The sequence below is a fragment of the Lampetra planeri genome, unplaced genomic scaffold (genome assembly GCF_965212315.1).
Source record: "Lampetra planeri unplaced genomic scaffold, kcLamPlan1.2.h2 scaffold_372, whole genome shotgun sequence".
Classification (NCBI taxonomy): domain Eukaryota; kingdom Metazoa; phylum Chordata; class Hyperoartia; order Petromyzontiformes; family Petromyzontidae; genus Lampetra; species Lampetra planeri.
In genome coordinates, this window is record NW_027615195.1 from 3,104 (window position 1) to 15,273 (window position 12,170).

Genomic DNA, 12,170 nt, shown 5'->3' on the forward strand with positions numbered 1-12,170 from the left:
CACACAGTACACACACACGGTACACACACACTAGACACACAGTACACAGCACGCACGGTACACACACACTACACACACAGCACACACACAGTACACACACACTGCACACACACACACAGTACACACACACATTACACACACGACACACACACAGTACACACACACTGCACACACACAGTATACACACTGCACACACACAGTGCACACACTGCACACACACTACACACACACAGTGCACACACACTGCACACACACAGTATACACACTGCAAACACACAGCACACACAGTGCACACACACTGCACACACACAGTATACACACTACACACACACTGCACACACTACACACACACAGTATACACACTGCACACACACAGTATACACACACGACACACACACACAGCACACACACTGCACACAGCGAACGCTGGCCAAATATTTTAATGAAAATACCGAAGGCGCATGTTGGACAAACAATAACAAAACAGTTAGAAAAATACACAAGACACACACACAGCCCTAGGCACACACACGGGCACAGACACACACACACAGACACACACACGGGCACACACAGACACACACACATAACCAACCAGGTCACTGTACACATTCACACACCTCCATTCATAACGCGCTTCTCGACACCCGAGTTCGACACCCGCGCCACGACCAACACAAGTGGCAAGCGCGGTGTGCGTACGTATGTGTGTACGTATGTGTGTGTACGTATGTGTGTACGTATGTGTGTGTGTGTACGTGTGTGTGTGCACGTGTGTGTGTACGTGTGTGTGTGTACGTGTGTGTGTGTACATGTGTGTGTGTACGTGTGTGTGTGTACGTGTGTGTGTGTACGTGTGTGTGTACGTGTGTGTGTACGTGTACGTGTGTGTGTGTACGTATGTGTGTGTACGTATGTGGGTCTCTGTGTGATGAGTCTATGGGTTTGTGTGATGAGTCTATGGGTCTGCGTGGTGAGTCTATGGGTCTCTGTGTGATGAGTCTGTGGGTCTCTGTGTGATGAGTCTGTGGGTCTCTGTGTGATGAGTCTGTGGGTCTCTGTGTGGTGAGTCTGTGGGTCTCTGTGTGGTGAGTCTGTGGGTCTCTGTGTGGTGAGTCTATGGGTCTCTGTGTGGCGAGTCTGTGGGTCTCTGTGTGGTGAGTCTGTGGGTCTCTGTGTGGTGAGTCTGTGGGTCTCTGTGTGGTGAGTCTGTGGGTCTCTGTGTGGTGAGGCTATGGGTTTGTGTGATGAGTCTATGGGTCTCTGTGTGGCGAGTCTGTGGGTCTCTGTGTGGCGAGTCTGTGGGTCTCTGTGTGGCCAATCTATGGGTCTCTGTGTGATGAGTCTATGGGTTTGTGTGATGAGTCTATGGGTCTGCGTGGTGAGTCTATGGGTCTCTGTGTGACAAGTCTATGGGTCTCTGTGTGGTGAGTCTATGGGTCTGCGTGGTGAGTCTATGGGTCTCTGTGTGATAAGTCTATGGGTTTGTGTGGTGAGTCTATGGGTCTCTGTGTGATGAGTCTATGGGTCTGCGTGGTGAGTCTATGGGTCTCTGTGTGATGAGTCTATGGGTCTCTGCGTGGTGAGTCTATGGGTCTCTGCGTGGTGAGTCTATGGGTCTCTGTGTGATGAGTATATTTGTCTCTATGAACGTTGTAAGTTGGGGGGGGGGGATGGACAACATTCACACACAAAAAAGCACTTTCTGAGGAAACGACTTCGTCGATCTTGATGAGAAACGAGTCTTATCGTAGCTCCCAGCGGCTTCCGAATATCGGAATGGAAGAACGTTCCAGACGGCCGCAGAAGCGCATCCGAAAGCGCCACGCGGTGATGCGGTGAGCCACACTCTTAGTTTTTTCGGTAAAGTCACGTGGGTAAAAAAATGAAATTAAAATAAAAAAATAATAAAAATCACGACGTTTCGGAAGCAACACAAGTCTCCGTCACCAGGTGGGACCGTCACAGCCAGATTCGCTGCGTCAGGCGTCAGGGTCGGGATCGAACCCACGACCTCCTGTACACCAGGCGAGGTGGTCAACATCTTGCTACATCGTAGACGGGACCGTCACAGCCAGATTCGCTGCGTCAGGCGTCAGGGTCGGGATCGAACCCACGACCTACCGTACACCAGGTGAGGTGGTCAACATCTTGCTCCATATGAGCGTGTACGTGACTCTACCGAAAAAACTAAAAGTATGAATCCTTGCAGTCACGAAAGCTCGAAATCTAGAATTCATGCGGTGAGATCACAGTCCTCGTTCCATCGGCGGCCGCTGTTTCCGCCGCCGAGAGATGGAGCGGACTTTGCGCGATGATAGTCGACAGCTCCTTTGCGTGTGCGTTGAAACTCCACTCGTACGATGCGCAGGGACTCCTCCACTTACGAACTTTCAGAGATAGGAACAAAAACCCGGTCCGTTAAGTCCAGTTGCCTGTCCGGAGCGAGAGTCATTGAGTTCAACATCCACAGCTGCAGAACGTGAAGAACCAGTGGCATCTACAGCTACAGAACATGAAGAACCAGTGGCATCTACAGCTGCAGAACGTGAAGAACCAGTAGCATCTACAGAACGTGAAGAACCGGTGGTATCTACAGATCGTGAAGAACCAGTGGCATCTACATCTACAGATCGTGACGAACCCGTGGCATCTACATCTGCAGAACGTGACGAACCCGTGGCATCTACATCTGCAGAACGTGAAGAACCAGTGGCATCTACATCTGCAGAACGTGAAGAACCATTGGCATCTACATCTGCAGAACGTGAAGAACCATTGGCATCTACATCTGCAGAACGTGAAGAACCATTGGCATCTACATCTGCAGAACGTGAAGAACCATTGGCATCTACATCTGCAGAACGTGAAGAACCAGTGGCATCTACATCTGCAGAACGTGAAGAACCAGTGGCATCTACATCTGCAGAACGTGAAGAACCATTGGCATCTACATCTGCAGAACGTTAAGAACCATTGGCATCTACATCTGCAGAACGTGAAAAACCAGTGGCATCTACATCTGCAGAACGTGAAGAACCAGCGGCATCTACATCTGCAGAACGTGAAGAACCATTGGCATCTACATCTGCAGAACGTGAAAAACCAGTGGCATCTACATCTGCAGAACGTGAAGAACCAGCGGCATCTACATCTGCAGAACGTGAAGAACCAGTGGCATCTACATCTGCAGAACGTGAAGAACCATTGGCATCTACATCTGCAGAACGTGAAGAACCAGCGGCATCTACATCTGCAGAACGTGAAGAACCAGCGGCATCTACATCTGCAGAACGTGAAGAACCAGTGGCATCTACATCTGCAGAACGTGAAGAACCAGTGGCATCTACATCTGCAGAACGTGAAAAACCAGTGGCATCTACATCTGCAGAACGTGAAGAACCAGCGGCATCTACATCTGCAGAACGTGAAGAACCATTGGCATCTACATCTGCAGATCGTGAAGAACCAGTGGCATCTACATCTGCAGAACGTGAAGAACCATTGGCATCTACGTCTATAGAACGTGAAGAACCAATGGCATCTACATCTGCAGAACGTGAAGAACCAGTGGCATCTACATCTGCAGAACGTGAAGAACCAGTGGCATCTACATCAGCAGAACGTGAAGAACCAGTGGCATCTACATCTGCAGAACGTGAAGAACCAGTGGCATCTACATCTGCAGAACGTGAAGAACCAGTGGCATCTACATCTGCAGAACGTGAAGAACCAGTGGCATCTATATCTGCAGAACGTGAAGAACCAGTGGCATCTACATCTGCAGAACGTGAAGAACCAGCGGCATCTACATCTGCATAACGTGAAGAACCAGTGGCATCTACAGCTACAGAACATGAAGAACCAGTGGCATCTACAGCTGCAGAACGTGAAGAACCAGTAGCATCTACAGAACGTGAAGAACCGGTGGTATCTACAGATCGTGAAGAACCAGTGGCATCTACATCTGCAGAACGTGAAGGACTGGTGGCATCTACATCTGCAGAACGTGAAGAACCAGTGGCATCTACATCTGCATAACGTGCAGAACCAGTGGCATCTACATCTGCATAACGTGAAGAACCAGTGGCATCTACATCTGCAGAACGTGAAGAACCAGTGGCATCTACATCTGCAAAACGTGAAGAACCAGTGGCATCTACATCTGCAGAACGTGAAGAACCAGCGGCATCTACATCTGCAGAACGTGAAGAACCAGTGGCATCTACATCTGCAGAACGTGAAGAACCAGCGGCATCTACATCTGCAGAACGTGAAGAACCATTGGCATCTACATCTGCAGAACGTGACGAACCCGTGGCATCTACGTCTATAGAACGTGAAGAACCAGTGGCATCTACATCTGCATAACGTGCAGAACCAGTGGCATCTACATCTGCATAACGTGAAGAACCAGTGGCATCTACATCTGCAGAACGTGAAGAACCAGCGGCATCTACATCTGCAGAACGTGAAGAACCAGTGGCATCTACATCTACAGAACGTGAAGAACCATTGGCATCTACATCTGCAAAACGTGAAGAACCAGCGGCATCTACATCTGCACAACATTAAGAACCAGTGGCATCTACAGAACGTGAAAAACCAGTGGCACCTACATCTATAGGAAATTATACAACTTTTGAAACCATTCCCCCGTGCTAGTGTGTCCACGCCGCACACAGCTGCGTCTGGAATCTCGAGGATGAAAGTTGGGACTTACGAAATCGACTTATGCACGCAGACCTCCGGAACCCAACCCGTTCCGTGAGCGGAGGGGCCCCTCCTAACGTGGAACTTCTTTCGCACGGCACGCAGCCAACCGCGCTCATCACCCGAAGGGTCGGGGGACTTCCACATGCATGCCGCTTCACTGATCCAGCAGCGCTTCGGATGTCCCCTTCCCCTCCTGCTGCTGCTGCTGCTGCTGCTGCTGGTGCTGCTGCTGCTGGTGCTGCTGCTGCTGCTGCGTAGCGTTGGCGTTTGCCGGCGGCGGTGGCGGGGGCAGCGCCGTTGTTTCGGGCGCGGCAGCGGCGGCGGCGGTCGGTACCGCCGTCGGCGGTGCCGCGGCCGCTGTAGCCGCCGTAGCCGGGCCGGTAGCCGCTGTGCCGGAGGAGGTGGAGGATGAGGAGGAGGAGGAGGATGGTGATGGGGCGAGGATGGAGTGTCTCGTGCTGAGCTGGGACTCGGCGATGTCTGCGAGCGCCGCCTGTACGCGCGCCAGCAGAGCCTCGCCACGCCCCACCACCTCCACCAGGAGGGCAGCAGCCTCCACGTTCTCCTCCTCCAGGCGGCGGAGGCTCGCGGCCTGGGGGACGGGCGGGGAGATGTGGGGGGTGGGGGGGGGTGAGGCGCCGTGTGTACAAGCGGCAGCAGCAGCAGCAGCAGCAGCCTCCACGTGGTGGTGCTGTTGTTTTGTTGTTGTTGTGAGTGGGTGGTGCAGGTTGTTGTTGTGAGTGGGTGGGTGGTGTAGGTTGTTGTTGTTGTTGTGAGTGGGTGGGTGGTGTAGGTTATTGTTGTTGTTGTTAGTTGGTGGTGCAGGTTGTTGTTGTTGTTGTGAGTGGGTGGGTGGTGTAGGTTGTTGTTGTTGTTGTTGTGAGTGAGTGGGTGGTGCAGGTTGTTGTTGTTGTTGTTGTGAGTGGGTGGTGCAGGTTGTTGTTGTTGTGAGTGGGTGGGTGGTGTAGGTTGTTGTTGTTGTGAGTGAGTGGGTGGTGCTGTTGTTGTTGTTGTGAGTGGGTGGTGCAGGTTGTTGTTGTTGTTGTGAGTGGGTGGTGCAGGTTGTTGTTGTTGTTGTGAGTGGGTGGTGCAGGTTGTTGTTGTTGTTGTGAGTGGGTGGTGCAGGTTGTTGTTGTTGTTGTGAGTGGGTGGTGCAGGTTGTTGTTGTTGTTGTTGTGAGTGGGTGGTGCAGGTTGTTGTTGTTGTTGTGAGTGGGTGGTGCAGGTTGTTGTTGTTGTTGTGAGTGGGTGGTGCAGGTTGTTGTTGTTGTTGTGAGTGGGTGGTGCAGGTTGTTGTTGTTGTTGTGAGTGGGTGGTGCAGGTTGTTGTTGTTGTTGTGAGTGGGTGGTGCAGGTTGTTGTTGTTGTTGTTGTGAGTGGGTGGTGCAGGTTGTTGTTGTTGTTGTGAGTGGGTGGTGCAGGTTGTTGTTGTTGTTGTGAGTGGGTGGTGCAGGACATTGTTGTTGTGAGTGGGTGGTGCAGGTTGTTGTTGTTGTGAGTCGGTGGTGCAGGTTAATGTTGTTGTTAGTTGGTGGTGCAGGTTGTTGTTGTTGTTAGTTGTTGTTGTTAGTTGTTGTTGTTGTTAGTTGGTGGTGCAGGTTGTTGTTGTTAGTTGTTGTTGTTAGTTGGTGGTGCAGGTTGTTGTTGTTAGTTGTTGTTGTTAGTTGGTGGTGCAGGTTGTTGTTGTTGTTGTGAGTGGGTGGTGCAGGTTGTTGTTGTTGTGAGTGGGTGGTGCAGGTTGTTGTTGTTGTTGTTAGTTGGTGGTGCAGGTTGTTGTTGTTAGTTCTTGTTGTTAGTTGGTGGTGCAGGTTGGTGTTGTTAGTTGTTGTTGTTAGTTGTTGTTGTTGTTAGTTGTTGTTGTTGTTAGTTGGTGGTGCAAGCTGCTACCTGGAGGGCGGCGGTTGACTCCTCGCTCGGCAGCGAGTCGATGAGGACATCAATATCCTTGGCCGTGCGCGCGATCAGCGTCGCAAACAGCTGGGAGTACTCTACACGCAGAGACACACGCAGAGACACACACAGAGACACACACACAGAGACACACGATGAGGACATCAATATCCTTGGCCGTGCGCGCGATCAGCGTCGCAAACAGCTGGGAGTACTCTACACGCAGAGACACACGCAGAGACACACACAGAGACACACACACAGAGACACACGATGAGGACATCAATATCCTTGGCCGTGCGCGCGATCAGCGTCGCAAACAGCTGGGAGTACTCTACACGCAGAGACACACACAGAGACACACGCAGAGACACACACAGAGACACACGCAGAGACACACACAGAGACACACACAGAGACACACACAGAGACACACGCAGAGACACGCACAGAGACACACACAGAGACACACACAGAGACACACGCAGAGACACACACAGAGACACACACACAGAGACACACACAGAGACACACACGCAGAGACACACACAGACACACACAGAGACACACACGCAGAGACACGCGATGAGGACATCAATATCCTTGGCCGTGCGCGCGATCAGCGTCGCAAACAGCTGGGAGTACTCTACACGCAGAGACACACACAGAGACACACGCAGAGACACACACACAGAGACACATGCAGAGACACACACACAGAGACACACACAGAGACACACGCAGAGGTACACGCACACAGACACACACGCAGAGACGCACACAGAGACACACGCAGAGACACACACAGAGATACACACGCAGAGACACGCGATGAGGACATCAATATCCTTGGCCGTGCGCGCGATCAGCGTCGCAAACAGCTGGGAGTACTCTACACGCAGAGACACACACAGAGACACACGCAGAGACACACACACAGAGACACACGATGAGGACATCAATATCCTTGGCCGTGCGCGCGATCAGCGTCGCAAACAGCTGGGAGTACTCTACACGCAGAGACACACACAGAGACACACGCAGAGACACACACACAGAGACACACGCAGAGACACACACAGAGACACACACACAGAGACACACGCAGAGACACACGCAGAGACACACACGCAGAGACACACGATGAGGACATCAATATCCTTGGCCGTGCGCGCGATCAGCGTCGCAAACAGCTGGGAGTACTCTACACGCAGAGACGCACAGAGACACACGCAGAGACACGCACAGAGACACACGCAGAGACACGCACAGAGACACACGCAGAGACACACACAGAGACACACACAGAGACACGCAGAGACACGCACAGAGACACACGCAGAGACACACACAGAGACACACACACAGAGACACACGATGAGGACATCAATATCCTTGGCCGTGCGCGCGATCAGCGTCGCAAACAGCTGGGAGTACTCTACACGCAGAGACACACGCAGAGACACACACAGAGACACACACAGAGACACACACGCAGAGACGCACACAGAGACACACGATGAGGACATCAATATCCTTGGCCGTGCGCGCGATCAGCGTCGCAAACAGCTGGGAGTACTCTACACGCAGAGACGCACACAGAGACACACGCAGAGACACGCACAGAGATACACGCGCAGAGACACACACACAGAGACACACGATGAGGACATCAATATCCTTGGCCGTGCGCGCGATCAGCGTCGCAAACAGCTGGGAGTACTCTACACGCAGAGACGCACACAGAGATACATGCAGAGACACACACACAGATACACGCGCAGAGACACACACACAGAGACACACAAAGACACACAGAGACACACACAGAGACACACGCAGAGATACACAAGCAGAGACACACACAGAGACACACACAGAGATACATGCAGAGACACACACAGAGATACATGCAGAGACACGCACAGAGACACACAGAGACACACACGCAGAGACACACACACAGACACACACGCAGAGACACACGCAGAGACACACACAGAGACACACACAGAGATACATGCAGAGACACACACAGACACACACAGAGATACACGCAGAGACACACACAGAGACACACACAGACACACACACAGAGACACACGCAGAGACACGCACAGAGACACACACAGACACACACAGAGATACACGCAGAGACACACACAGAGACACACACAGACACACACAGAGACACACACAGACACACACAGAGACACACGCAGAGACACACACAGAGATACACGCAGAGACACACGATGAGGACATCAATATCCTTGGCCGTGCGCGCGATCAGCGTCGCAAACAGCTGGGAGTACTCTACACGCAGAGACGCACACAGATATACATGCAGAGACACGCACACAGACACACACGCAGACACACACACAGAGACACACACAGACACACACACAGAGACACACGCAGAGATACACGCAGAGACACGCACACAGACACACACGCAGATACACACAGAGACACACACACAGAGTGGTGTGGGTGGCGGTGGTGATGGTGGTGTGGGTGGTGGTGATGGTGGTGTGGGTGGCGTGGGTGGCGTGGGTGGTGTGGGTGGTGTGGGTGGTGTGGGTGGTGTGGGTGACGTGGGTGGTGTGGGTGGTGTGGGTGGCGTGGGTGGTGTGGGTGGTGTGGGTGGTGTGGGTGACGTGGGTGGCGTGGGTGGCGTGGGTGGCGTGGGTGGTGTGGGTGGCGTGGGTTGCGTGGGTGGTGTGGGTGGCGTGGGTGGCGTGGGTGGTGTGGTTGGCGTGGGTGGCGTGGGTGGTGTGAGTGGAGTGGGTGGTGTGGGTGGTGTGGGTGACGTGGGTGGTGTGGGTGGTGTGGGTGGCGTGGGTGGTGTGGGTGGCGTGGGTTGCGTGGGTGGCGTGGGTGGCGTGGGTGGTGTGGGTGGCGTGGGTGGCGTGGGTGGCGTGGGTGGCGTGGGTGGCGTGGGTGGCGTGGGTGGCGTGGGTGGTGTGGGTGGCGTGGGTGGCGTGGGTGGCGTGGGTGGCGTGGGTGGTGTGGGTGGCGTGGGTGGTGTGGGTGGCGTGGGTGGTGTGGGTGGCGTGGGTGGTGGTGCCGCGTTCATCGTCACTCCGCCCCAACCCGACAAGACCCTCCGCCCCCCCCCCTCTGTGATGGACCCCCCTCTGTGATGGACCTCCCCTCTGTGATGGACCCCCCTCTGTGATGGACCCCCCTCTGTGATGGACCCCCCCTCTGTGATGGACCCCCCCTCTGTGATGGACCCCCCCTCTGTGATGGACCCCCCCTCTGTGATGGACCCCCCCTCTGTGATGGACCCCCCCTCTGTGATGGACCCCCTCTCTGTGATGGACCCCCCCTCTGTGATGGACCCCCCCTCTGTGATGGACCCACCCTCTGTGATGGACCCACCCTCTGTGATGGACCCCCCCCTCTATGATGGACCCACCCTCTGTGATGGACCCCCTCTCTGTGATGGACCCCCCCTCTGTGATGGACCCCCCCTCTGTGATGGACCCCCCCTCTGTGATGGACCCCCCCTCTGTGATGGACCCCCCCTCTGTGATGGACCCCCCCTCTGTGATGGACCCCCCCTCTGTGATGGACCCCCCCTCTGTGATGGACCCCCCCTCTGTGATGGACCCCCCCTCTGTGATGGACCCCCCCTCTGTGATGGACCCCCCCCTCTGTGATGGACCCACCCTCTGTGATGGACCCCCCCTCTGTGATGGACCCCCCCTCTGTGATGGACCCCCCCTCTGTGATGGACCCACCCTCTGTGATGGACCCCCCCTCTGTGATGGACCCACCCCCCCCCCCCCCTCTGTGATGGACCCCCCCTCTGTGATGGACCCCCCCTCTGTGATGGACCCACCCCCCCCCCCCCTCTGTGATGGACCCCCCCCCCCCGTGCTCTTTCACCTTCCTGCGAGGAGGAGGAGGCGGCGAGCGGCACCTCCTTGTGTGCGGCGCTCTGCGTGTTGGGGAAAAACGTGGGGGGCGCGCACTGCTGGAGCACCCCCACCGCGTTGCAGAAGTGGTCGGCCATCTGACACAGAGATAGGGGGGGGGCACAGAGGGGGGGGTGGCACAGAGATGGGGGGGGGGGTCAGAGATGGGGGGGGGGACACACAGAGGTGTGTGTTAGAACGTGTTTGAGGGGGCTAAACGGGCGCGGCACGGGCTAGAGAAGAGATGGAGTGATGTGGTACAGGAGGACGTGGAGCTGAGTGGACTTGCCAATGACTGGTACCAGCGGTGTCAAGATCGGCCTCTGTGGAGGAGGCTCGTGAAGGACGCTACTGGGCAGTTGGAGGCAGTCGCCCTCCAACAACAACGGAGGGCGGAGCAGTGACGCTCACAACAACGAGCTGAGCGCCGGGTGGCTAAAGCACAGCGAGTTGGCACAGTATGGGGCACAGGTGGTGCATCAGCCACTCATCTCGGTCCTTGTTCATGTGACAAAAAAGAGCTTCATAGCTCTTCGGATTCTTCCAGGATAAAAACAGATTCTCGTCACGATCAATAGCAGCTCAACAAAGTGGGCTAATGTCATCATCGTCGTCGTCGTTTTTATAGCAGCAGCCAAATATTCCAAACGCGTGGTGATGTTGATTCTAAATGTGGAGGGGAAACCCGGAGGACGACGTGGAGACAAAACCACCACGCAGTGACCACCACGGAGAGAGAGACGCAGACTCCAAATATACAGCAGCAGGTGTCAGGATCAGGATCGAACCCACGACCTCCTGTACAACAGGCGAGGTAGTCAACATCTCTTAGCCACCGTGATGATGATGAGAGAGAGAGACGCAAACTCCAAATATACAGCAGCAGGCGTCAGGGTCGGGATCGAAAGCACGACCTCCTGTATACCAGGCGAGGTAGTCAACATCTCTTAGCCACCGTGATGATGATGATGAGAGACGCAGACTCCACATATACAGCAGCAGCAGACATCGTCAGGGTCGGGATCGAACTCACGACCTCCTGCACACCAGGCGAGGTAGTCAACATCTCCTAGCCACTAATCTCCATCAGCGCGACCCCCCCCCCCTCCGCGACCACGAGTCGCCGAGGGCCTAACGCAGGCTTCCGGCTAGGGTTTCTAGGCGAGCGGCTTCGGCCGCTAATTCTCTGTATTGTCGGGATGTCATCTAAACCGGCGCCGACGCCAGTTCCCTCGGTGAGACCGCCCGCCCGCCCGCCTCGCGCCGAGAGTTTAAATCCGCGGAGGGAGACGGAGAGAGAGACGGAGAGAGGGGCGGGGAGAGACGCTCACGGAGTTCACGGCGTCTTGAAGCTGAGTTAGCCGGTCCGCCATCTTGCCCCGGGGTAAGTCTGAAGAGCAGGAACCGGATCCTCCGTTGAGATAAACAGGGGAACCGGATCCCGATGGAAATGAATAGGGAACCGGATCCTCCATTGGGATGAATGGGGGACCGGGTCACCATTGACATGAATAGGGGATCCGAGCAGGATGTTGACCCAAGCGAATCGCACGAACCGTGCCCTGCCTCGAAAATCCTGGCCATGTCACCAAAGAAATCTGGGCCATGTCACCCAACAAATCTGGGTCATGTCACCC

The 12,170-nt window shown here is 54.7% G+C and overlaps 1 protein-coding gene across 1 annotated transcript; it reads right to left on the reverse strand.

Annotated features, from left to right (window-relative positions):
- Positions 1–424: 424 nt before the first annotated feature.
- Positions 425–11,936, reverse strand: MED21 (mediator complex subunit 21). Its single transcript, XM_078623681.1, has 4 exons — positions 11,865–11,936; positions 10,505–10,631; positions 6,602–6,702; positions 425–5,308 (listed from the first exon to the last, which is right to left on the reverse strand). Exons 1-4 carry the CDS (start codon positions 11,904–11,906, stop codon positions 4,871–4,873), a joined length of 708 nt encoding a protein of 235 aa, XP_078479807.1. The 5' UTR covers positions 11,907–11,936; the 3' UTR covers positions 425–4,870.
- Positions 11,937–12,170: the final 234 nt, after the last annotated feature.